Source organism: Colletotrichum spaethianum (assembly GCF_022836535.1).
Source record: "Colletotrichum spaethianum MAFF 239500 DNA, contig41, whole genome shotgun sequence".
Taxonomy (NCBI): domain Eukaryota; kingdom Fungi; phylum Ascomycota; class Sordariomycetes; order Glomerellales; family Glomerellaceae; genus Colletotrichum; species Colletotrichum spaethianum.
In genome coordinates, this window is record NW_026054811.1 from 1 (window position 1) to 25,596 (window position 25,596).

Genomic DNA, 25,596 nt, shown 5'->3' on the forward strand with positions numbered 1-25,596 from the left:
ATTCTGCTCCCGAGGTGTCGTTGGTGATGGGCGCTAAGCTGACTGTTGAGGTAGTGTGCGCCGGCTCATCGTTGCAAGCATAGGTGAGAGCCTCAGAAGCCATCTCATAGGGTTCACAACTAACTACCCCCTCAGACGACCCCTACACGCTCGATCAGTTGAGCGACCCTAGGATGAACGTGCTCATAGTGAGGCCTCTTGTCGAACGTCTGTTTCACCCAAAGGACATCACCACCGGTACGTCGGATCCCTTTTTGAGCCAACACCACCAGCTCTGATGCTCCCTTCAGTTTACTGCTTGCTGGCCAACCGCCTCTACTTCCTCCGCCAGCAAGCCACCTCCGTCCACCAGCCTGTCAACATCGCCCGCGCGACGCTCTGCGAGCTGGTCGCCATCCGCGTCCTCCGCCGTTTCCACGAAGCCAACCCGGGCTCCCAGGGCCTGCTCTTCCTCTCGCACATCCTCGTCGGCGGCTTCGACCCCTTCGACGGCGCCCCGGAGGCCGTTGAGTTCGAGGGCCGCCGCCAGTGGGCCGTCCAGGAGCGCGGCGGCCTCGAGCGCAAGCTCACGGCCCTCGAGCTCGCCATCCTGTCCGAGAGCAAGACCTTCATCAGCTCCCCCGGCTGCCAGCGCGTCGTCAACGCCGTCTACGAGGGGCGCGTCATCTACACCCCCTTGTCCTTCGTCGACATCCTCCCGGACCACTACAAGTACCACCCCATTTCCCTTTACGACCCGCGCAAGGCGCCCATCCTGAACCACTACCGCCTCATCGTCCCGCGCTCCCGCAACTTCATTGAGTTCGTGCAGTTCCTGGTACTGATGGTCCTCTACTTCCTCGCCATGCTCTACCGCCGGAGCAGCAACGAGATCTTTGAGTTCCTGTTTTGCATCTACGCCGCCGGCTGGGTGCTCGACGAGTTCGCCGCCATCATCGAGCACGGCTGGGAGGTGCACGCGCAGAACCTGTGGTCCTGGCTCGACGTCACCTTCTCCGTCATCTACGGCGCCTACGTGGTCGCGCGCATCTACGACGTCGGCGCCGGCCACTTCCCGGACGGCCACGGCCTGCACATCCTCCCGCTCGCGGCGCCCATCCTGCTGACCCGCATCGCCTTCAACATCGCCCCGGACAACATTGTGCTCATCTCCCTGCACGCCATGATGAAGGACTTTTTGCTGCTGTCGTTCCTCGCGTGCTGGTGCTTCATGGGCTTCCTGCTGGCGCTGCAGTGGCTCATCGACTCCAACGACAACTTCAACGAGACGCCCTCGTGGTTCACAATCTGCAAGTGGATGCTCTGGATCTGGTTCGGGCTCGACGGCACGGGCATCGAGGAGTCGGTGCAGTTCCACATTGTTCTGGGCCCCGCCCTCATGATCGGCTTCGCGTTCCTCGGCAACACGCTGTTCCTGACCATCCTCGTGGCCATGCTCACAAACACCTTTTCCAAGATCATCGCCGACGAGACCGCCGAGGTGCAGTTCCGCCGCGCCGTCCTGACCTTCGAGGGCGTAAAGAGCGACGCCATCTTTGCCTACCCGCCGCCCTTCAACATCTTTGCCCTTGTGACGCTGCTGCCGCTGCGGTTCCTGGTCTCGCCCGAGACGTTCCACCGGGTCAACGTCGCCCTCATCCGCGCGCTGAACCTGCCGACGCTGCTGCTCATCAGCCTCTACGAGAGGCGCCAGTTCTCGCGGCGGTCGAGGGCCAAGACGGGCTCTTCATTGTTGAGTTGGAAGTTCTCGGGCTTCTCGCCGCACGGCGATATCCAGGCCGTGTTCGAGACGGCGCCGCCGCCGGACGTGGCGGACTTGATTGAGGAGTTGGACAAGCTTGGGGACGAGGGGTCTGTTGCGGATGAGGTGATTCCTAGGTTGTCTGCGGACTTGGGTCGGCCCATAAGATGGAGGTCCAGGCTACAAAACGGGGTCCAGGAGCACGATGATTAAGGTCTTTGGGACATGAGGGCAAGGGACGAGCCATGCAAGGACTCTATTAGACTATTATACCGCCAACCCCTTTCGCGCATTTCGTCCGGCCAATCGATTAGAGCTTCCACACCTGCAGGTTGCGGTACCGCGCAACGAGCGGCTGCATCTGCCTGAACCCGATCCTCCCGTCCCGAATGACGGGGCCCGTGGACTTGTCGTCGTAAAACTCAAAGATGGGCAAATCGTTGATGAGGAACTTGACCTCGCGCTTGTCCTTGATGACCTCGATCTTGTAAAACGCCCCGGCGGCATCGGGCACGGGCGGCAGCGGATCCGCGCCCTGGGCGACGAGGTGGAACCCGGGCGACTTGCGCAGGTTGGCGAGGTGGAAGGCCCTCTCCTCAGGCCAGCGCCTCCGGAAGTAGGACGCGTGCAGCGTGCGGATGTCGGAGGAGTGGTACTGCGGGTAGCTGCCGTTGCGCGGCTTGAGGGACGGGTCGAAGATGGAGCCCTTGCCGTCATCGGCGGCGGAGGCGGCGCCGAAGAAGAACATGGCCAGGCCCGGCTCGTTGCGCGGAGAGAACTCCCACGTGATGCGGATGCCGTCGGGGAACACCTCGGGCACCCAGTAGACGAAGTAGTCGGCCTCGTTGCCGGCGCCCGAGAGCTCAATGGTTGAGTCGACGGCGGTGACGTTGAGGGGCCCTCGGCGACCCAGGTTGCGACGTCCGAGGTCGAGTTGAGGGGGTTGCTGTAGAGAAGGGTTTCTGCCGCCATTGTCGAGGCCGCGAGTGCGAGGGCGGGGATGAAGGACCGCATCTTGCGAGGTCTCAGGGGGATGGGGTTAGGGGAGGGTGTTAATTGACGGGACCCGGGCGCGACTCTCTTGCGTCAAGAGGCAATGGGGGCAGCAGAGGTTACATTTCAAACGTCGAGTGGATTGTTGGTATTTTTATATGAATTTGCCAGCGAAGTGTTCCCTACAAGCGCATCACTAACTTTGCATCGTCGAGCGGGTTGATGCTACACCGAGATGCCCGAGTCCGGGGGTCCCACGGCAGTGGAGACCCGGGAGGTTGACAGACGCACGAACTAGACTGAGAGGGGCAACTCGCTGCCAGCTCGCGCCAATGTTGCCATCCAGAAGCAAAAGGTGTGATTAATCTAAACGACCTCTGAACAGAACTCTCAGCCGTTGTAGGCCCACCTATTCCGGGTGACATCCGAAATGCTTATTTCAAGGCGCTTCCTCGGCCCTGCATCACGCAATTTGGACAGTCTGTAAATGGCGTTCCGTGGGAGGGATTACAGTCGTGTAGACATGCGCCTCGGTCCAGAGGCTGGGTCCTGTTGAGTTGGGCCTTTGGATCTTGCAACTCTGGTGCTGCTGTAGCAGTCTGCAGATTGAGAAAGAGACTTCCCACCAATTGAGGGGCGGCGATCAACGTTGCAGCCGGGAAACGAGGTTACGCATGGATCTGTGAGGGGGTTAAGATGATGGATAAATTGCAGGCAATCTTACTTTAGCGCCTCCTTGGCAATTGTTTCTGCGTAATGGGATTCGTTGAAGTCTGGAGGAGCGTCCGCAAGGTGACACCGGAGGCAGCGCGGTTCGAGAACGGCGTCGGCTGGACCGGAGGCTTGGGGTTAATGAGGGGACCCGCGGTTGTGCCGGGTCCGGGTTGGTCCGCCCCGGTCCGGGCTTATCCATGACGACGTCCTTCCTATTTACCAACGACAGTTCTGGTCATTGTCCCATAATTTGATCGATGCCAACTTCTCGATCGCTAATATCTCAAGAGCTGGACAGGTATCGTGCATCGTGAGAAACTCGTCGAGGTAATTAGATAATGGAAGTGTGCAGGGTGATCAGGTCTATAGAGAGCGGCGCGGTGCAGTGAACAAGCACAACCGCCCCTTATAACTACGCAAGATGCCTTTAGTCTGTCGCGAATCAGCTGTCCTGATTAGGTTAAATCTGCCCTGATCAGGCTTGGCTGCAGCGCGATGGATAAAGTAGAGACTCTCAAAGTTCTTGCATAGAAATAATTAGGGTAGCGGTTATCACGAAAGACAGAAAGGATCCTCCCTTGGGCACAGAAAAGTCCGATGAGTGTGTGTTGTCTGTTGGTGTCTGATCTAAGTCCCTCTATGTCATAAGAGATTTCTATACCCCTGATTAGATCCTGCTTACCTAAGAAATCAAAGAAACCCAAACGCAAAGACAACCTTAATGGGAGCAGGAAACCCTGCCCCGTTCCAATAAGCAATTTGATCTCAACTGTGGCGAAAGCCCTATGATTCACACTGACATATAACTCCGTAAAAGTATAAATGGACTTGAGAAAGTTACAACAGTTATGCCAAACACTCTCTCTAGTATCGTGGGAAGATATCAAACGAAGTAATTGGCATCCAGAGTAGCATGACGGCCTCTTCTGCACATTCATCTATCCGTCGTCGCATAATTCATTAGGGCATCAGAGGAGGTTGCTTTTGTTGACTTGTGGGCTCGTCCGGTGATTTTGTGCACAGAGATCAACGACGTTTCAACGGAGCAATGTATGATCCTGACATCTCAAGATCCAAGGCCACTTGTGGCTAAGTATATTCGGAAAAGCTTTACAAATGTACGACTAGGATCGCACCTTTTTTAGATGAACTATTACGAAATCCCCCCAATCCCCCACTTGAAATAGATTATGTTGAGTCATGTACCTTACAATCCACATTGTATGTTGTCGAACTAGCTGTCTTCCGATATGAACAAGAGAGACCGACACTCTTTAGCAAGGCTTTCTATTGGTCCTCATATGTAGAGCCGTCGATCCTCTACCCAATTTATGCCAAGGCCATGTGGGCAACAACCAACATCGTCGGAGGCCATGTGAGCCTTGATCTCTAATAGTAGGTCTCCAGTACGTCAACCAAAAGAAATGCTCCTCCACCTTTGCTTTGAAGACCAGGGCCCAAGCGGTCATTGAAGCGGCAATGTCGTCAAATAGCCTAACCACTCTCAGTGGTGAGATCCCTGTCCATTGCAGTAAGGAATAGGGTAGTTTTTGCTCGCGCAGAGACGGAACACTCCCGTCACCCAGTCCATGCTACCGTATGTTTGGCTCGTATGGCTGCTGCCCATAAACGTCGACTTGGCCCCAGGATCCGTACTACACGAGGTGTAAACATTGCCGTAAATTCGGTGAGTCCAGGGCTGGCTGATGATGACACCATACTGGCCCGTAGGTACGGTATAGGTGATGGTGGTCGTATCGGTAGTAGTCCATGTCTGTTGGTAATCGATTTTGAGACCGATGGAGATGCCCTCAGCAGAGATGCCGGCAGTTCCTCCAACAGTAACTGAATTTGCCAGGGAGTAGCCGCGCGCAACCGCAATGGTCACAGGAGCCTGCTGAGCGCCGATGACTGGCGAGATCTGGACGTCCCAGTCGAGGAAGTCGGCCGTGCTGGTGATCTCAAACTCAGCATTGCTTCCATCGCAGTCGCGGGCCTTGACCAACGCAGAGGAGTCCAACAGGTGGCGTGTCTCGACCTTGTCATTGCCGCCGTATGTTAGGACACCCGCGGAAGTGAGGGTTTGGAATTCTGCGTCCTTGATGACCTTGTACTGGCCATTGACTCCATAGAGAATGACATCGTCATGGTCAAGATCCAAAGATGAAATGGAAGACAACAGGCTCTCGGCGCTGGTGTGAGATGTCCCGTTGATTGGGGCTGCCGTAGCAAGCGCGAATAGGACGAAAGGTAGTGTAAAAATCATGTTTCCGAAACGTACACTTAAGAATGTTTTTTGAGAAAGGGCTCAAGCAGGAGTAATGATACTGAGCTAGTTTGAATTGTTGATGAAAATTCTGACTTTGGGAAGGCTTCCGGATTGTATTTGTACTGTTGGGATACTCTTCCAATTGATAGCTGTTATCCTTCTAACGTGTTCCTCTGCTCTATGTTCCGTTCACAGCAAGCACGCGAGTTCTGGTCCCATCAGTTCCAATGGTTGAACTGTTGATCCAGTTGCCCATTCGGTATGGTGCAATTTCGAAGTCTCTCACCCATGATATGATACGGAGTCAGTCGGCCCCAAACACAAGTCATGCAAGCGGAGGCATTGTGGTGACAGCTTCGAAGATAACACCCGAAGCTCTCCACATGCTTCTCCAGATCAAATTGCGCTATTGTATAACCGTATTGTCAGAGTCATGGCCCGACTTCAGATAAAGGTAAGACGAACAACGTGATTCTGCTACAAGGGAGCACGTGTGCAAGGGGCGAATTAGAGCTTAGTCTTTTAGGGAGGGTTCATACAACAAGAGAGATAGATGATTTACGACATCCCACACAGCTACCGGCTACCGGCTACTAGACTCCACATAGTTTAATATAATTCCACTAATCACGCGTAGCATATCTCAACACTACTCAGGTACTTCTACTGCGTTCCATGTAATTACTAGTATATGTAATCATGTGGGTTCTTAGAACCTATAGCGCACCTGGTTACCGCCTTTTCATTTGCTGTAGCTCTCATATACAGATGAATAGGTGACGGAGAGCTCACCGCCATAGACAGTTTTCAGGGAGATGTTGATCAAAATATCACACGGGACATCGACTAGAGCACAGCGCACGTGCTTTAGTTTGATTTGAAGTTCTTTCTGTTGCATAGACAGTTTATCGTTCGGCTCTGTTGGGACTACCACTAAATCATACAAAGGCTAGAGATCTTTGGAATATTTATTGAGATATACGTAGGTCCTATATATTCAGGTACTCGATCCAACAGCAAGTCAATTGCCCTCGGCTAGCAATCAGCGGTCACGGCAGTTTCCTTGATATTTCTGGGTCTTCAACAGAAATGACGGTTGTTTATGTTGAGAGTATAGTGGTCTATGACTTAACTAATATCAGGAGTGGGTACTACCTGGGTGAATACATGTGCGGAGTCACTCATGAAGGACGATCGACAATTTCGCGTGTCCGCGGGTTTAGCATCCTATCTGCTGCTTATGCGGCAGAAGTCAACTCGAGTCAAGTAAACAAACAGCCGATATGGGTTTATGAGTTTGACAGCCTACGTTACCTGAATGTCACTTTCCGGGCGATTTCGTTCTCCATAGTCTGCCACCAGAATATACGAGTCAGATCCCACGAATGGCCCTTCACAGTCATTCATTAAATACGTGCCAAATCTGCATCGACAGATGCCCATGAGCATTTTCATTGCCAAGCTTTCTCAACAAACACTTATCTGTTAAATAGCCCGTTTCTTCTCAATCCTTCATTCGTTGTGCAAAAAATGCGGTTCCAACTTTCCGCTTTGGCGGCTGTCGCATTCCTTACCTTTTCCGTGTAAGTTGGTACATTCTCAGTCTCCGTCGCTGTTATTGCAAACAGATCTGTTCGGAAAGCGTCCAACTAGACACATGTGGCACTTTATAGTTGGAAACTGACATTATACCCTCCAAGCGATGCCAGATGGCACTATTCTTGCACATGTCACAACGGCGGAAGCTACATATGGCGCATCACTACCAAAGCATGCGATGCGTACAATCAGTACATTGATGCAACGGTACGAAACTTTCCCTCTCGTGATGGCAGATGCTTCCAGTTTTACTTATCACCATTTCATCAGTGGCCTGACAGCGTAAACCACGTGAGATACGACACGCCGAGCGGACGGGTGAGTTGCTGTTTTCTTGAGTGACATAGCTTTAGCGTTTGTCGTGGGATGGTAGGCTTACATTGAGCACAGTGCACCTCTGTTGGTCCTGGTGGCAATGTTATTGATGGAGATACAATGGAGACTATGTGCAAGAACCGTAAGTGTCAATCTTGTTTCAAAATGCGGCCATTTATCACTGACTATGCTACCGGTTGTAGAGGCTCAAAACGGTTTTCCGTGTGCGGTCAACAACGCTCTCACCTGCTACGCCGATCCTGATTCGGTGTCTTCGTGGTGCGACTAGATTCTTGGCTACTGTGGTAAAGTGCGTGTAAGAATGTTGGTTAGGAGGAGGTTCTAGCATTCGCCGAAGAGACTTCGTGAGTTACGGCACCACAAGATAGAGACAAGGTGACCGCGCGTAACGTCGAGACACCAACAGCATAGGGTGTTGCATCTACAAAATACGATAGTCTAATATGTAGATGCAACTAATTGAAGAATCTAAGAAAGGTTATCTGAGTACAGGGAAGGCCATATACGACAAGTAAGCCGACCATGGGCCAGGACCCATATGCCAAGAGCGGATCAACACTAGGAGCCGACTTTGGGCGTAGGCCCAAGACCGATAGACATTGACTAAAGATGTCGCATTCAAGTACAAGAAACCATGCTGGGGAATAGTAATGTTGACTTTTGCAGCTCTCTGATAATCACGCCGCGGTTCACTCGGTGGCTCTTGGATTGCATTGGTCTAATGATCTTACTGTCCATCAGGTGTTAAGTGTACGATAAGTCTAGCCCTTAGATCTGCCAATACAGCTAGAAGGCTTCCGGTGTGTTTAGAACTTGTCTTGTTTATCGGCTTCAACTATGGCTAAGCAAGACGCTCACTACCATGAATCTAAGCCCCTCTCCACACTCTACTTATTTCGCCCTGCCAAGCTAACCTCCTCTGAGATGGGACATAAGCTCTGGATAATGTCTAGCGTGTTTATCTGCAGCAGAAATAAAACTGTTAAGCAGAAGGTTTGTAATTAATCTCAACTCTCAAACTTCTGACTTCATACTAGTTAAGGGGTGAACAGTTGATGGAAACTATATTAAATGTAAAGAATATGATCTTAGAAGTTAAGATCTCTTCTCAACTGCAATTGCCCTTTTGATAAAATAAACTTATTAAAAAAAGTAGTACTTGAAGTCCTTGTCATCTATGCCATTGGTCTTACGAAGCTGAATGTCTATGCCCTTACCTGGCCATTACCGTCTCTACCAACAACGCCCATAATGTTATTGTCCCAAAACACGGCAATGAAACCGTATGTGTCACCAACTAGGCTGCTATAAATGGAAGAAAGCTATCGATTGATCAGGAGGTCGTGATCATCCCGAATTAACTTCAACAGCAAGCATCACGTCGAGCTCGGATATTACACGGCTCCAAGCAGAAGCGAACTAGTTGCACAGTACAAGAACTAGACTCGTCCTCACGCGTTTAAGACCTCACTTTGGAAATCCTTTTTTGTTTGATGATGTGGTAATGTCCTTAGTCAAGCTGAATACCGATTTCCGTGGCTACTATGGACTGTTCTTGTGTACTATCTCCCTCTTCATTGTAAAGATATAGTGTGCTTCAAAGGCAAAGCTGAATGATACTTGAGCTTAGATCATGTTTAGTGGTGCTAATTGTACCCCTTCAGTTCTCCTTTTGAGCCAAGAGGTTGAAGCCTGTATGCAAGTCTCGGACTAAGCGAGCATGTGGTGCATTCTCGCCATCAGTTATAAGGCTAGTTGCCTTACTTATCATTTGAACCACACTAAGGATATCCTCTTGGTCGATAGGGTTCTCTTTTTTTACCCATCCCAACTCAGTAGGAAGGCGCTCATTCACTACAACATAACATTAAACCGAGTTTGACAGAACGACTTCGAGTTTCCAGAACTTACAGAAGAAATACTCGACCAAGGTCCTGTTGACGGTGCTACTGCTGATATCCCCAAACGCAATGATTGGAGCAGCAACCTCCCCGAGACTGAAGTTCTCCACGGATGCAGTGAAGGTATAGTTGGGATTGAAAGCTTTGGAGTTGATTTGGCGGGCGATCTTGCTGTTGGCCAGCTGATCCGCGTCAAGAACATCTTTGGTCCAGTAGGCTCGTGACTCATCAAATATAGTTTGGTTGAAGATGTGATTACTTCCAAAGAAAGCATCTGTGCGACTGCGAATCAATTGAGCATGAATGCAGGTTTTTGAGCGGTAAAGTGTTAGACAAACTAACCTCAAACTTGCGTCGTGCTCCAAGACGTTGTGGGCGTTGAGATGATCCCTGAATAACAATAGTCAACACTCTGTATCCGCATAATCATGAGACATATTATATCTTACAATGTGAAAAATGTGGCGTTCGGCTCCGGGTTGGCAACAATGGCCATCCTGAACATTAGTTCTCCCAGAGATATATCGAAGTTGAGACCGTCTTGCAAGCCCTTCACGACATTTTCTTGAGTAAGGTTTCGGCCATCGTGAGGGAGAAAGCCGTGGTTTGCCAATGTGTTCATCATGGGGCAAGGACCCCGAACTTTAGAGGTCAGATATTGGAAGAAGTGAGAGAAATGATTTCTACGTACACTCATCTGGCCCAGCAGGGGCCCATTCATTAGGAGAGACTCTCCGAATGTAAGAATTGGGCATATGAGCTTTAGCCAAGAGAGGGTTGGCCGACGCCAGGCCGGAGGCCAACGCTGCGAAAGTGATGATATGGATCATTTTTTGTCTGCTTCTAGGTAGGCGCCAAATTGAGAGGTTGAGAAACGGATGAAAAATTGGATGATTGCAATCTGCCAGCGTTTCTTTCGACGAGGACCACGCAAGGTCTCATATTTATGTTCAACAACACCGAGAGCTCCTCGCTCATAGGTTGATTTCTCCTCGCTTTACTCTGTTTCGTTATGCGCTACCGTTGCCACCAACAACCCCTTCTCCCCGCCATCGTGTCTCCCTGATTGGAAGCAATGCAAATGTGTTGATTTCTGCTGATCGTCCCGTCCGAGCATCCTGGTCTTGCTCCAAGCTCCCATCAACCTCTCGAAGGAGACGACGAAGACCAATCAGATATTGTATGGTTAACATTTCGCATTGTTGTCTTTGTGGAGGAGGTGGGTAGTTACAGGCATACGCGTAGCTATTCCCAGTGAGACACATGCGAATCACGGCATCGCCAAGCCACCTCTCATTATCTATACGCGGAAATGACCTATGTTACATCACGGCGGCTGTCGCGTATCACAAACCACCCCGTATATAGTCCAAATACGCGGAATAATGACATTGCCTTTTTGTAAGAGCCAAGGTATTGGTTCTTGCTATCACACATAAGAGGGTCTCTACGTCCAAATCATTATCGATGTGTAACGTTCGTCTGATAACGTGCTCCTTAAGACAGTGTTGGAAACACTCTTTGAGAGCAGATCTCAGCTTCTGGACTCGCCAACTTATTCCACGTATTCCAAGCCAATCACTGCCATCGTTTTAGATTCACTTGGGCGTTTCGAATGATCGACAAGACAACCGCTTTCTCATTTCTAATTCTCCGGTCTCCGAAGCCATCGGAAATGATGAGCGTTCGTTAGCTTTTGTTCTCTTCATGACGTAAAGGAGGAGGTAAATTGAATCCGAGTGTGACCGTACAGAGCTAAGCAGAGCATCGCTTAGCTTCTGAGCCCCTTCATTACACTGCAACCTCAAGACAAAAGAGGGGATCTCTGTCATGTAAAGTCATCATCAACCTCTGGCGTCTAGTCCATGAAGCTAACCATCGTTGCACTTCGCAGCCTCTCCTATGGAGCAATATCTTGAGCGCATGCTAAACCCAACTACTGGCATGCTGGTCGGTAGTCGTTTCCCAGCACTGCACTAGTGGCCAGGTGTCAACCATTCGCTGAATTCGTACAACAAGGAACGTTCGGAGCTGGACTACGTCCCACTCGGGCTCGGTTTCGGCGTCGGTTTCGGCGGCCACTTAAATACCGGTCCCCAAAACGCCTTGGGCGAAGTCGAATGCGATGCGGAGGGCTGCGCACCTCGACGCCAAGGACATATGACTCCGCTACGCCGCTCCGGATGGGTCACCTTCACATCTTGTCCTCGGCTTGAATGGGTTGCTTAAGTTGTACACCAGACGCCAAAGCGAAGACGGTTATTACCTCTTCAAAACAAACATTGCACAATGCTCCAAGTAGCCAAATCGATTTCTCATCATGCCGGATCGCTCGGGAACTCGCCCATATGCTATGTCGGTAGGCCCCGATCACACCCCGACCCCATTTCCCCGACCGTGATCCAGCATACGGCATTTACGGACCGTCTCACCACCATATTAATCTCAGAGTCCACGAAACGACAACAACGACGTACCCTAAGGCCTGAATATGGCATCGTGTCACCCACGAACCATGCCAAGGACTTCGGCATGATACGGTAGTCTCATCAATCGCCCAGTCTGACTAGTGCGTTGGAAATAGAGTCGATCGACAGGGCACCTCCTGCGAAGCAAGCGTAAGTTCCGGGCGGCAGTCTGACATAATGCTGACCGAATCACGAAGTCGTATTGGATGGCATACGACATCTCGTGGCACGCAAAGCTAGGCTGACAGCTCCAGCAACACCACCTTTTCCCTACCTGCAAGCCTCGAGTCCGCTCTTTCTGCAACCTCAACTCACCCTACCCTCCATCCATCCACAGCCCTTGAGCATCACACTCCAACGCGACTCGGCGCTCCGCTGCGAACTTACATCCGTCAAAACCACGATCTACCACGTGAAGCCAAGATCGACGCAACTCCTACGAAACGCACAGCTCACCCGACCGCGGCGCTGTAATACAGCGGGAGGGCTGACTGAGCAACTCTCCGAGATCGACCGATCTTATACCTCACGGCATGCGTGACTAATACACCAGATAGGCGCTGCCAGCCTATCCCTAGCTTACGTTCCGCCAAAGCATGGCAACAATTTCCTGAAGGAACGATCTAAGTTCGTGCCTGGAGTGTTCACAATCCGACAGGTTACGATTACTCCAGAACCTCTTTCCAACACGGCCTGGCAGTCTCTTCCGTTCACGCAAGACACGTAGTAAGCAACGTTTTGGCTTCGGAACTCCGCGAGATCGAATTTTTTGGTTTCTCATTTCTTCGGTCGGCATGTGAGCCTGCCGCGGCTTTCAAGAACATCACTTACCTGGTAGATATGAATAATCGCCCGAGTCTGGCCTCGTAATAGTCTGGCGTCCACAAGATTCGATATCAAGTCGGAGTTCCGCCACTTTTCCCATCTTTTCGTCTGGTATCATCTCTCACCACCCCGCAAGAGGGGGCGTAGAACCAACAATAGATCTTCAGTTGCGGAGTGCCCAGGAGTTCTGGGATCGTGTCCTCGCCTCTCATCACCCGTTGGAAGTGTTAGGATTGGGAAAACCGCCATAGCCAACCTTCAGCCTGCCCTTCGCACATACCTATAGTTGGGTGATGACTACCGCCGCCTCGGTCTGACAACCACATTCAAGCTATTGATCACCAGACATCGATTTCCCGGTTCTCTTTGATCGTGGAAAGGCATTGTGGATCTTTGTCTTTCCAGATCAGGTTCTCACACACAAACACACACATCATGCGAGTTCGCCAATCGTTGAGCCGGATCACCCTTTCACAGTCAGGCACACCCTCCCCCCTCACAATCCAGCGGAGAGGTTCCAGGTGCAGGCCTGCGTGATCCTCATCGGGAAATTTTAGTACAACCAATGGGACAACAAGGCGGAGTAGGGTATGGTAGCTCTGTCTTCTAGTATACCGTTGGGTTAGGGGTATAGTGGTAGCCGTACGGCAGTATGGTAAGGATTAGATTTGGCTCAGCTAAGGGGTAAGGCAAGGTTGAGCCAGTTTGCCACCGTCTACGAAAACAAGTCACACTACTTCTACTGCTAGCATCCGGGGCCATAACGTCTCTCGTTCCAAGACGATGTTGGGATGAGCACAGGAAGAAGATCAACATGTCAAAGACGCAAGTAGAAGCTGAGAGGGGGCATGCAAGTTAACCCAAGCTAGAGTCATAGCCAGTGGTTCCCGGATTTTTTCATTCATACTAGTAGACGGCACTACTGCTTCACATTGCACTATATCTGAGACAAAACATCAGTCCTGATCCCCGTCTGATGGTGATCGCCATTCTTACAATCAATTCGCGGGACTAAAGGATGGGAACACTCAGTGTATCGTCCATTTGGTTACATTGGGAACGATTATTCCAGCGGTGTCCCTCATCAAAAGTTGCGAAAATATTTCCATGCCAAGACCGCGGGTTACAACATCGAGTGGGTAAGCAGCATCGATCTACCTGTAGATGACTTGACTTTCAACAACAGATATCCATGGGCACCTGAATGACAGGCATGTTGCAAGTGTCAGCAACTTCTCGAAGATGGCTGGCGCACACGTACGCACACATGCATACATATTTCACACATGAGAGAGTCCGAGCCGGGGAACGAGAAAACGTACGAATCAATCATTCGACTTGACACACCTCCTCCCGAAACACGAACGGGGCTGAATGGCCTCGTGGCGAGATGAGATGGTTCAAGGAAGCTCTTGCATCATTCATCCCCCAAAAGTTTGCTGATGGGATGATTTGATTTTACCTGACTAAGTCATCCTCCATCCCAGCATCCCTTACGAACACTTGACAAAGCATGTGTACATCGTATGCACTGACGTGAAATCAAAAGTATTGAAAGCAGGAAATGTATACCCCGAATAGCAACAAATCCCAAAGGGGTATTAAGTATCCAGCACAGTTGCAACTCTCTTTCGCAACCTGCCCCAGAAAAAAATGCACTCGCCTTACTCATTGACCCTACCCTCCCATGCTGTTCGGTTAATTCCGAGCAAGAGTTAGATGTCAGCCAACTTCCCGGCCTTCCTCCGGGGACACAAAGCGAGACAGTTCCCCCCTTCTGAATAGCGATTTGCATTGTTTCCCGAGTCGATCGCAATGACGACACCTGTAGTCTTTGGGCGCAACCCACAGTTTATTCACATGGGAAGAGGGAAAAAACGTAAAAAAGGGGAGAGAAGCTCGAGACCAGACCCCGTGTGTAGCCAATCACACTCCCTTCTTCACACGGAATTTGTTCCGACATGGGTCCTTCGCAACAAATGAGGTTCAGTAGCCCAGGAGGTAGCCTTCGCTCTGGCCACTGAGCGGAATCCAGCCTCACTTACCCGGAAACAATCGAAAAGGGAGTCTGGGGATAGCTTCGCGTCACTAGGGGGGAAATGAATTGACTGACGGTGGGCTCTCTCGCACTCCGGCCTGCGGGCGAAGCGGGTACCTGACTGGGGGGCTCGACATGCCCGACATGAAGGCGAAGGGAGGAGCAACGTTGCTTGACCTCCTGTCGGTCCCGCAGACGATGTTGTTAAATGCACCCCTGGCGACTCATGGCTGGCGAGCACACAGTCCTTGAATCCGTCTGTTAAGTGCTGGCAGGGACCTCTGTGCGAATCCCTATCTAGACGAGAGATAATAGGGGGACGAGGTGCGATGCAAATGCGAGATTGTCCGTGATTGCCGTCGGTTACTGCAAAATCCACGATGTTTATGATCACCCTTGAAGATAGCCAGCAGGAAGCGAGCTGCGCGGATATTGTAACATCTAGCTCAGCACTGTGGTGATATCAATGGCCAGCATAAGAGACAATTCCTACCACAGTACGCTAGCCAGACTCGAACTAGTCGTGGGGGCTATCGACAAGCAGAAGGCTTCGGTGTTGTGAAGGTTCAACTTCGTCTCATAGCCCGACCCGTGCGGTGCTGATCGTAAACCCTGCCCCCAAAAACACACTGGCCACCGCCCTTGAGAAGCGCTGCCGTTTGCCAGCACGTCTCTTCGTCTGCCGTTGGCCACGCGATATATGCGATCGCGAAGGCCACGCAGGGCTGGTTAGCGCCTTTCCCCTCTGTCCACCCTCACCGCACTTTGGCAGGCTTCTGAAGCGGCATCCCAACCAAGGAACAACCCTTCCATAATGCAAGGTGTCGTCGATACCCCATGACGATGGGTCCGAATGCCACACCGTAGGGCATCCAGAGCAAGATGGTAACCTTACGCCGCCGCACACCGAGTCTCGGCTCACTTGTTTGCTCGTTGTCGGTTTGGCTGATGTTCCCCCTGTCCCTGAACGCTGCAAGTTCGTGGAGAAGAAAACGACGGCTCTGGTATACTGCAGAATGTGGAGACTGTCGAACAATCATCCAGAATCGACTCTGAAAAAGGGCCGAGCTTCGCCCTCATGTCGGAGCTGGAGTTGGAGCGAGCTACTGCACAGTAAGCCTGGCTGGGGCCGCTGATCGCGTGTGTGAGAAAAATATACCGGACGAGGATGAAACGCCTTTTCCGGGCAAGCTTCCCCCATTCTCTTCGCCCTACCGAGAAGCGACACTGCGTGGTAGGGCGGTTCGTACTCGTGACCCTGGCCCCCCCCCCCCCCCCTGAGCAATCATCTGCTTTGCCAACCTCCCGTTGGGGGCCAACTGCAATGTCCGCAGGGCACAAACTCAAAAAGAGTGCAAGACCCCTTGATGATCCATTCATATCCCCCGACAGAGGCAACGGTTTTCGATGGAGAGAGCAGCCAACCCGGGACAGGGTGACCAACTGAAAAAATGGCGCGTCAACCCGTTGGGAGCCAGTCAAGATTTCACCGATTAATTGCCTTTTGGGCACCCCATCCCTCCCCTATCTATTCCATAATGGGGGGCTCTCCCATGGTTTTCTCTCATATTACCCCCCGGGTCCGGCAAACTCTTAGCAGACCTGACATCGCAGGGTTGACCTCTGCGGCTCGACTTGCTGGCTGTCAGGCCTGACATCAACGTGACGTTCTGGGAGGGAAAAGCAGATTTGACAGCGGGCGATGGAACACGTTTGAGGCATAGTTCGCGATGGAGCCTCTCCCGCGAAGCTCCGAGGTTGCATCAAAGGTAATGTGATGATGGGGCCTCTCGCGCACGTAATGCGGAACCGAAGAGGGCGGCATTACCACGCAGTAGTATCAGTGAACCATGACTATCTTTTGGAATCGGCTTTTTGTTTTGTTTTGTTGTGGCCAGCCCTTTGAACTAGGCTAGTCGAGACTATTGCCATGCCATTCTCAAACCTGGCCCCCGAGACCGAAGCTAGCTTCGCTGTAATACGAGCTCTCTCGTTCTTCCAGAAGACATCTAGTTCGTTCTTAGCGTAGCGCAAGCGGCAGAGGAGAAGACAGACGGATTTCCGCCTAGCTCGTCGGCCTAACCATCCCTCTTCTGTGGACCTCGACCGCGCCGTGGAAAGCGCGAAAGCTTGCGGGCTTTGCCTGGCCAGTCCACCTCGCAGGCCCTACAGCATGTTGTTAGGTTCCAAGTGAAGGGTTTAGTGCGCCGCCTTAGCGGCAGACGGACCCTGGGCGCCGCGTTCCCAGGCATGTAGTCAGTGGCCGGTAGGGCGGAAAGTGCGGGATCATGATCAGCGCGGTTTCGTTGACGGGCTCCCTCACTCTTCAGCCTTTCCCGAAGAAGAGGGCATCCCCGTCCTTGACCTCGGCATGTCGGGACCTGGCTGGGAGCCGGTGGAGTAAACGCCGGGGTTGCAAGAGTTGGAGAGAGCCCTACCATGTATCAGGGCGTGAGAAGAGATGGGGTAAGGGGGGACTAGGTGCTCTTGAGCAGTCAATCGCTTCAGGTCAGTGACATCGCCGTAGGCCTAATGGGGGGGTGCTGGGGGCAGAGTAGAGGGAGGGAAATGAGTTGCTATCGTGGTCCTCAATATCTCCTCCTTGCCTGCCTGGTCCGTCCTGTCCTTGTCCCAGATGGGAGATCCCGCCGAAATTGACCTCAAACAAGCACATGAAACCCCGCCGATCAGAGAGAGAACATACATTGGAGAGCATAACTCCTACATGCCTAGGTTGTTCTGTAAAAAAAAAAAAAAGGTTCCCCCTAAAGACTGAATATGACTCGTCGATGAGCTGCTTCTCAACCTCTTGGGACATTGGCTCTCTTATTTGCACTGCCACACTCGTTGCCGGCGATCCCATATCGAATCCAGAGCAGAACAAAGAGGTATCCACAAACAGGGCCCTCGATGCCAATCTCCCTGGAGTAAAACGGGGGCGTCGCGGATTTTTTGATGCTCCAGCGCACGCCAGCGCCTGGCCAGACTTATGAAGGCCGGGAACGACGGTAGGGATAGGAGGGGTATGGTTGATGGTTAGGGCTTCCGGCAGTCGAGGCGCGCCCGGAGACGGGACTCCAAGACAGCAATTACTCCGGCCGGGGCACCGCCGGCTATTGGCTGTCATGGCCGAAGTGCACGCGTAACACCAAAGACGTACCGAAGCCAGGGGAGGGGGGTTGGACTGGCGCTTGCTATCCACCAGGCCGTCGTCGAGCCGCCCAGTTTGGTTGGTGCGACGCCGTTGCATACCCAACATCGCAGGAGGGGGGGGGGTGGGGGGGTGCTTTGCTACCTAGTTCAGTAAGGCCGAACTCTCCTCAGGATCTGTCCCTGTTTAGGATACCCTGAAATCTTGCTGCCACGGGATGGAGATGCTTGATCGTGGCGTTGGGTCCCAGCCTCACGTGCTCCTTGTTTCCCGCCGGGAGCCGCATAAGCACCGAACCGACAGGCCACGGGTGAAGCTTTCATTAACGAGTGTTGGTGCACTGGTGCGGTGCGCGGACAAGGGAAACACGCGTGTTACACGTTGATCTCATCGTTGCCCTGCGTGGTTGGCGTTCACACCAGTGAGAGGTTCCATCCTGGGTGTCACGGCTTCGGCATGGCTGATCGCTGGGCACAGCTCGTTCAGCATGGCAGGCCCTCCTAAGGGACGGTCAGGGAGTGATAACCAGCTAATCATCGTGGCCGTTTCCTTACAGGCTTTCTTGGATCGACATTCGCTTAAGCTAGTGAGAGGTAGCCAAAAATAAGAGGCTCTTGGTGAGCTCGGTTGACCGGAGACGCCTCAAGAGATGTCGCGCGTACGTAGGCACCAGCGATCCATGCGGATTGATGATGATGGTGTGATTGTTTGCCTGGGCGCGGCGGCTTTACTGGCCAGTAGTGCAGCGCCGGCTATCACTACAACAGCCAGAGCAGGATCAAGAGAGTATACACTTCTCCACCATGGCCTATCAAGCCCTGCAGAGGAAACAGTGGAAATTAACTTCGGGCCAAAGGCTATGGAGACTTTGCACGTAGTCCCAGGCAGCTGAGAAGAGCCTGCGAGTCCACCATCCGCCACCTACCCCACTGCCTGCTCGGCGCAATTACTACACACACAGTTCAGCGGCCAAAGGCAACTTGGTCAACTTGTGCCTCCCTTCGGGGGCCACGGGGCCCTCCGTGCGCTGCAAAGCAAGACACTCTCTGAGCCTCCGCCGGTGCTACCGCGGGGGCCCCCCTTTTGGAGTAGCAGATCGCCGCCGTCGATCCAGCCAGAAAGTCTCCTGCTGAGGGTCGCATGCGTAGCAAATACATGCCGGTCAACGAGTCAACTGTCAAAGACGGTCCATGTCATGCAACGTCGTAGACGTCGCGCATAGACAGTCAGTAAAAAGCCGATAGATGTTGCCTGGCTTTTCGCCCACGCAGCCCCCTCGTGCCGCTTCAGGCGCAGGTGTTTTCGGACCTTGAAAGAGCCGGAACTGACGCACCAGGCACTGGCTCAAGGGGAGTGCCGGCATGAGCTGACGATGACAGGCGGCGGGAGAGGCCACGCGAGGGTTTCCAGAAGCCTTCCAGGTCGTTTCCACGAGCTTGCCAAATGGAGCAGTTGCTCCGCCTTAGTCTCCCCCAATCTTTTCTCCGTCGGCGGTCCTTTTCACTTTAACGACCTTGGCTCCATTACGAAACGCATGATAGATACACTACAAATCCGCGCGACATGAGCGATTGGATGATCTGACTACGGGTCGGATGGCGTCCTTGCAAATCGAGATACAGCCGGGTACATAATACCCACAAAACTGAACCGGCATTCCAGTTGCAGCTGGCGAGCCCTCTGGTGCCCACGAAAACCCGAATGGTGAAGTTTCAGGAAAGACTGGCCTTGCTGATGCCTGCTGGGGTGGGATACCGAACCTAGTCAGATAGCACGGAAAGTTCTCGGTTCGAACGATGTCAAACCTGTGGTCGTTGTCGGTCGTTATATCCCTCCAAAGTGGGATCTCCGTGGGATTATGAGTAAACCACAGACCGTCCGGGCCTCCGTGTAATACCACAGCAATACTGGTACAGCGGTCAACCGTTCTCATCTGGACCGGAGATGACTGGGTCAAGTCACGGAGGTGGCGATGCTGACATGAATGGGTCCACGAAAAGGGCAGACCAGCTTCGGGTGGAATAACTAGAAACATCAAAATTAGCCGTATGACAGACCGACATCAGCCCTTCTCCTATAAACCTGGATATGCTTCGCATACGCAGTACACAATTTCCGGGCCGTCCTGGTTTGACAGCCGCACACCTTGCCCATGGGGAATGGATACCTCGGGTCCGGCTCCACATCGCCCGGGCGGACGCACCGACAGATTCGGAACTCAGGCCCGGCACGAGGCGGCTCGAGCGCCGTGGAACTTTGGGGGCGATTTGCGTCCCGGGGAGGCGTCGTCATGGCCAAGAGTCGCTGGGGGGCATAATACGATGGACCTCCTGAATAGGTAGCCCCCAATCACACGTGTGTCAAACATGTCCTCAGAATGCTCGTCCGTGAGCCTGACCTGATGACTCAGCCATTCGCTTCCTCGCGGCGACGGAGTAGGAGTAAAGGACCGTAAGCGAGTATCGATCTGCCAGGCCAGCCATGATTGGTACACGATAGCGAAGACTGCGGGCGCAGAGGCAATGCGCCGGTTGGACCGAGACAGAGCGGGAGGGACGGAAGACGGCACGAAGGGTCGCCAAGCTGCAGCAGAGGCTTCCGTTGGCGAACCCGGGATCCGAAGAGGCGCGTGGGAGATCTGTCGTCTTGTATTGGGTGGTTGTGATGACCCAAGCGAAGGAAACAGAGAACCCGAAAATAAGCAATGTGGACCGACCATGTTCAGTGACGAAAACAACGTCGCCGCGCTGCATGGCCTTAGGGTTCTTACTTTCAAGCGCAAGAGCGTGTAGCGTGAGTCTGCCGTGGCCGTTATCCAATCAGCGCCAGCATTTCTATGTTTGGCGAACTCTACATACTGGTCTGTCGGTTAGAAGTATGTCGCCAAGTTTCCAGAGTTGCAGCAGCCTTTCATTTGGGGTTGTCGGGTTTGGATCTGTACCGACCGTCGGCAACAACGCCTCGATCAGCGCTGGCCCGCGGGCATGACGAGAGGAACTGCAGACATGTCCTGGACGTCTCGTTGGCTCAGTTACGCACTGTAAGGATTGGAGTATCATGCAACATGTGTGCATGAGCATGTGTGCTGTGGGCGTGCCGTGATCGATGATGCGAGTAAGAGGCACGGGAGGCTCGCTGACAATTGCGAACGGTGCGGGGACCTGCCGTCGGGTCGCAACGACCGAATATGGGAAAGAGGGGCAATCTCTTCGATATTGCGGATGGTCAAGAGCCCTTTCTGGCCGTTGTCACTCGAGTCCCACTGAATGCATGGGTGAAAGGCTGCACGGCAACCGACAGGCATTATCACGAGACTGACTGGGCTGAGAGCGAGTGAGCTGGGAGGAAGATGCGGCTATCCGTGTACGTAAGACAGAAGTATTGTATTGGGGAACGAAAGCAAGACTTGCAAAGAGTGTTGTGATCGGTGCACAGCAAGAGTTGAGCCTCCACTCGCTGCTGTTGTTGAGGCGCAACCTGAATCAACCGACATGCCATCCTCTTCCGAAGACCTAGGTAAATTGACCGCTTGGTATTGGTTGGCCGTCCCTTGTGCTGGCAAGATGCTAGCAGGCCTGGAACCAAGCTGCGTGCCCAGAAGAACGAGGGAGTCATCGCGAAAAGGAAGGGTCTGGCTGATTACTATTGAGTCATACAATTGCCAGGGCTGAAGTTGTGACCATACCCCCGGGATTCTGCCTCTACAGACGGGGTAGATTTTACCGACGGTGCGGGCGCCGCTCAGCGCATTCTTCGCCCAGGCGGGCCTTTCTCAGGCAGGCTGACGAGGGGTGACATGTCATACACCTCGAACAGGTGTGCCGAAAAAGGTCGTCGGAGATGAGCAACTCGAGGGTGTCTAAGACATGGATGCCAACGGCCTCGTCATCGCCGCTCCGCTGACCAAAAGGACGGACGGGCGTTTGGGGGCACGCAAAAGCCCCGCGGCGCCGGGCAATACATGGCAATCCTTCTCAGGGCGCGCCTTTTCGAGTGTTTCTCGGCCGGCGACAGCGCGACACAATGCGACCGTGTCTCGTATCAGCCCATCCGATGCAGGTCGCCCAAAGGGGCAGGACAGACAACCTGGGAATCGTGCTTAGTAAATGTTGGTTCAGCCCTGCGGATGCGGGTACTTGCATTCCTCGGATCCAGCACACTCCCAGGCAGTAAAAGTAAGTCAGATGTTACCGTAGGGCGGCGACGCTTAGATGAGGCAGGCCGTCTTTCTCCGAGGGACCGGCCTTGAATTCCGACGGGCTGATTGCACCTCATTCGCTGGCTCCGCCGTACGTCCTGCTGTGACCTTCCAACAATGTAATGTGTGCCGACACTTGCACTGCATCGTCGGAAGAAGCACTCGGTTCCCATGCACCGATTCAGGATGTGGCTTTTCAGCTGAAGACACCAGACGGCCCTAGCTCCCCAAGATCGGGTACGATCTGTCCAATGATGAATGAGGTCCGCATCGAGCTCGAGCTAAAAAGGGACTCGCTCAATGATCATTAGACTCACGACTGACTTTAGTTTCTCACGTTCTAATCAATCGGAAAGTTGGAACTGTTTCTCGCACCAGGGCCACAGGAGCTACTATTGTCGATGAGGCGCCCGGAGAGAACTGACACGTCAAGTCAACGCAAGTCTCAAGTCTCAGCCCGGGGCTTTGCGGATGCTGACGGGCGCAACCTGTTGGGGACTGTTTTCTGGGCTGTTCGCTGCTTCACTCTGGAGGGCGAGTCATTATCGACGCAGAGTCAGCGTCGATCTTCGTGATGAGAAGGCACTGCCTCGTCCCGGAATGATTGAACGTCGGGCGGTGTCTCTGACAAATCAAAATGTAACTTCTCGTAGTGGTGATGGCGACAAGAATGCCTCGGTTTGCAGACTGCATCGACGGTGCACGCTTCCCCAGGAACCAGCTTTGCCAGTCCTAGCTCCCTATCCGAACTTGAAAGGCCACACCTACGGCCGGAGGCTTCATCCTGCCCCTCCGGGCTGGCTTGGGCAAATAGGATCACACCGAATGATGACGGAGTGCTGCGGGTAAGCACGAATGGCCTAGTTCGTGGCGGCTTCAATCCAGTCCAAGCTGCTTTGTCTCAGCTGACGCCGACCACAGCGGCTCTCGTAGGGCTTGGTTCGATGAGCTGTGGCTTGCCACCAGATGCTTCAGCGGCCCAGGCCTGAGCGTTTTTTTCCTACCTTCAGGCGTGCAAGGGTTCGGTAATCAGCAGCTTGTGCGCCGACTCGTTGATTGGCCAGTGAGCGAGGCTCTCAGTGTAGACGCTGGTCGGGCCCCCCATTGCTTGATATTGCCAGGTTTGTCTTGTTCGTCTTCCAAGGGGACCGATGACAGCGCCGTTTGCGCCTAGAGGATAGATCATATGACAGCTAGGCTCGATGCGTTTCGACCAATCCTTGCCCGTTTATACCAGGAGTGCTCTGCTAACGTCGATGACGAGCAGTATGGGCATTCGATCTTGGCGGTATCAAACGAGACTAAGCTCAACACAGCCTCCGGGAACTTTAATGTGTGCATTCCACGGATCAATGTCAGCGACCCTCCATCTTGAGAGAGAATGACCTGGATGACAAAAGACTAAACCGACAGGCTGAGGTGTTGAAACTTGCGTGGCCTCGCCATTCCATCGTCTACAAGACATTGGGTCTGGTGCCACGCTGTGTCAAGGCAAACCTGTCGTGTGCGGGTCAAATTCTATCAAGGGTCCTGACAAATAAGCCAACTACATCGCCTACTCCACACAACAGGTAGGTGAATGTCACTGCCGTCCATGAGACTGGGCCAAGCTGCTCGGGCCGGGAAGTCCTGCTCCCGTTGGCATTCCCGTACATTGTTGGCCAACCACTTGGCTGTCATATACCTAGTTGACGGCTTTGGGCAAGCGTATCTTTGGCTCAACCACGTCTTGATTTCCTCGGTTCCAGCCGGATAGCAGTGCTCAAACACCCTCCCGCCAAGATGCTTCACATGATTGCAATCCGTTTGTTACGGCGGTCTTGGCAGCCGTGGACCAACGACCTCCGAGCCTAGCCACCTCGAAGCCCGCGCCACCGTGGTTGCGTACCGCGCAACGTAATGTCGAGCCTCGTTATCGGCGTCGTTGCAACAAGCTTGTCTTCAACATGCAATCCATCATCTGATCTGAGCAAGATCGTTCATGAACCCTGGCCTTCTGTTTCCAATTTTACTCCAACTCCGTTTTCGCCTCCAGCAGATACGAGCCCTGTGCGTGGAGCGGCCCGAATGGGGGCGGTTGGAGGGGGCGGAAACATTGACGTCCAATCCTTTGTTGAGTATGTGTGCATGGCGCACGGTGATGCCTTGGAAGACGGCATGCAATGGTACACACCGAAGACATGGCCCTGAAAATTTGCCCGCAGGGTGGGTAATAGTAAAAAAACAAAACAAAACAGAAACAGGCTCTGTCCGTTTATTGCAACGCGTGGAAATGTTCCGCCAGAAGTTGAAACGAGATGATTGTTGGCATCTTCCGCCCCTTCCAATGCCTTGAAGTCATGAACCATTCTACTGCGAACATCGGAGAAGTCAGGACTCCGCCAGCCATGAAGCCGTCCGTCCAACAGAGCTAGCCAAGACTAAGCTCGGCTGCCTTACATAGAGGCGTGCCAGGGGGCGGTAGCGTCCTGCAGCCTGCTTACTGCCGGGCTGAGGCGGCGACTGTGGTACTGGGGTTCGTGGTGTCACCAATACCCCGTTAGACTTGATGCTGCCACTTGAGAAGAGACAGTGACATATCACAGGAAAATTCTTCCCCTTGTCTTGCTTTGACACTCCGAGTGCCCTTCCATGCCGCACTTTCGTGCCCAATGTCCGCTAGGTGCAGCGCAGTCTTGGATACAATGTCCAATCCCAGAGCCGAGTCTAACAATGATAGCTAACCGAGTTCCATATTTACACAGCAAACTGCGTCAGGAGTCGATCTCCGGCTCTTGGTCAATTTTGTGCTGCTCTGCGGTTGCTTGGCTCGAATGGCTCAGCCAATTCACCAGTCCTGATGGCGAGCCATCGGCCCAGGGGGCTTGTCGCAACATCCGTGACAGAACGCTCTGATTGTTCAAGTTCCGGAATGCTGCTAAAAACATCGCCGGCGCGGCTCTCTCCTTGGTCATTAGTGACCATGCGAGGTCGTTTTGCTCCGTCATTGGGTCGCTTATTGGAAAACATTTGCGCACTTGCATTCTACCATGGGAAATGCGAGAATGAAGGGGAAGGACACGCGACGCACGTACTAAGACGGGGCCTAGGCGTCGCCTCCTTGAAGGGGGGGAAGATCTCGTCCGGCGGAGAGCGAAGATCGGCGGTTGGCAGGGGGTGGGGTGGGGGGGCGTCTGGTGAAAGTATGGACATTGCGGCCTCTACCTAGCTCCCACCGCTCGCCCTACTGTTGAAATGTCGCAGCTCTCGGTTGAAAGGATACTGAACGATGGTTCCATCTCACGCATTGGCAGCAGACTATCAAGTTTTGTACCCGGCCCGGGACTTACTGTAGGCCGTAGTCGACATAGCGAGAAACGGGAA

At 53.1% G+C, this 25,596-nt stretch overlaps 3 protein-coding genes across 3 annotated transcripts; 1 reads left to right on the forward strand and 2 right to left on the reverse strand.

The window, feature by feature from the left end:
- Positions 1–173: 173 nt before the first annotated feature.
- On the forward strand, positions 174–2,615 carry ColSpa_10970 (calcium channel YVC1; the record flags this gene model as incomplete). The annotated part of the gene is made up of 3 exons (XM_049277182.1): positions 174–237; positions 291–1,867; positions 2,073–2,615. The coding sequence occupies 3 exons, from the start codon at positions 174–176 to the stop codon at positions 2,613–2,615; spliced, it is 2,184 nt and encodes a 727-aa protein (XP_049133139.1).
- A 2,337-nt stretch (positions 2,616–4,952) lies between these two features.
- On the reverse strand, positions 4,953–5,714 carry ColSpa_10971 (uncharacterized protein; the record flags this gene model as incomplete). Its single annotated transcript, XM_049277183.1, has 1 exon — positions 4,953–5,714. One exon carries the CDS (start codon positions 5,712–5,714, stop codon positions 4,953–4,955), a length of 762 nt encoding a protein of 253 aa, XP_049133140.1.
- Positions 5,715–9,519: 3,805 nt separating this feature from the next.
- Positions 9,520–10,049, reverse strand: ColSpa_10972 (putative sterigmatocystin biosynthesis peroxidase stcC; the record flags this gene model as incomplete). Its single annotated transcript, XM_049277184.1, has 3 exons — positions 9,520–9,835; positions 9,896–9,943; positions 10,003–10,049. 3 exons carry the CDS (start codon positions 10,047–10,049, stop codon positions 9,520–9,522), a joined length of 411 nt encoding a protein of 136 aa, XP_049133141.1.
- Positions 10,050–25,596: the final 15,547 nt, after the last annotated feature.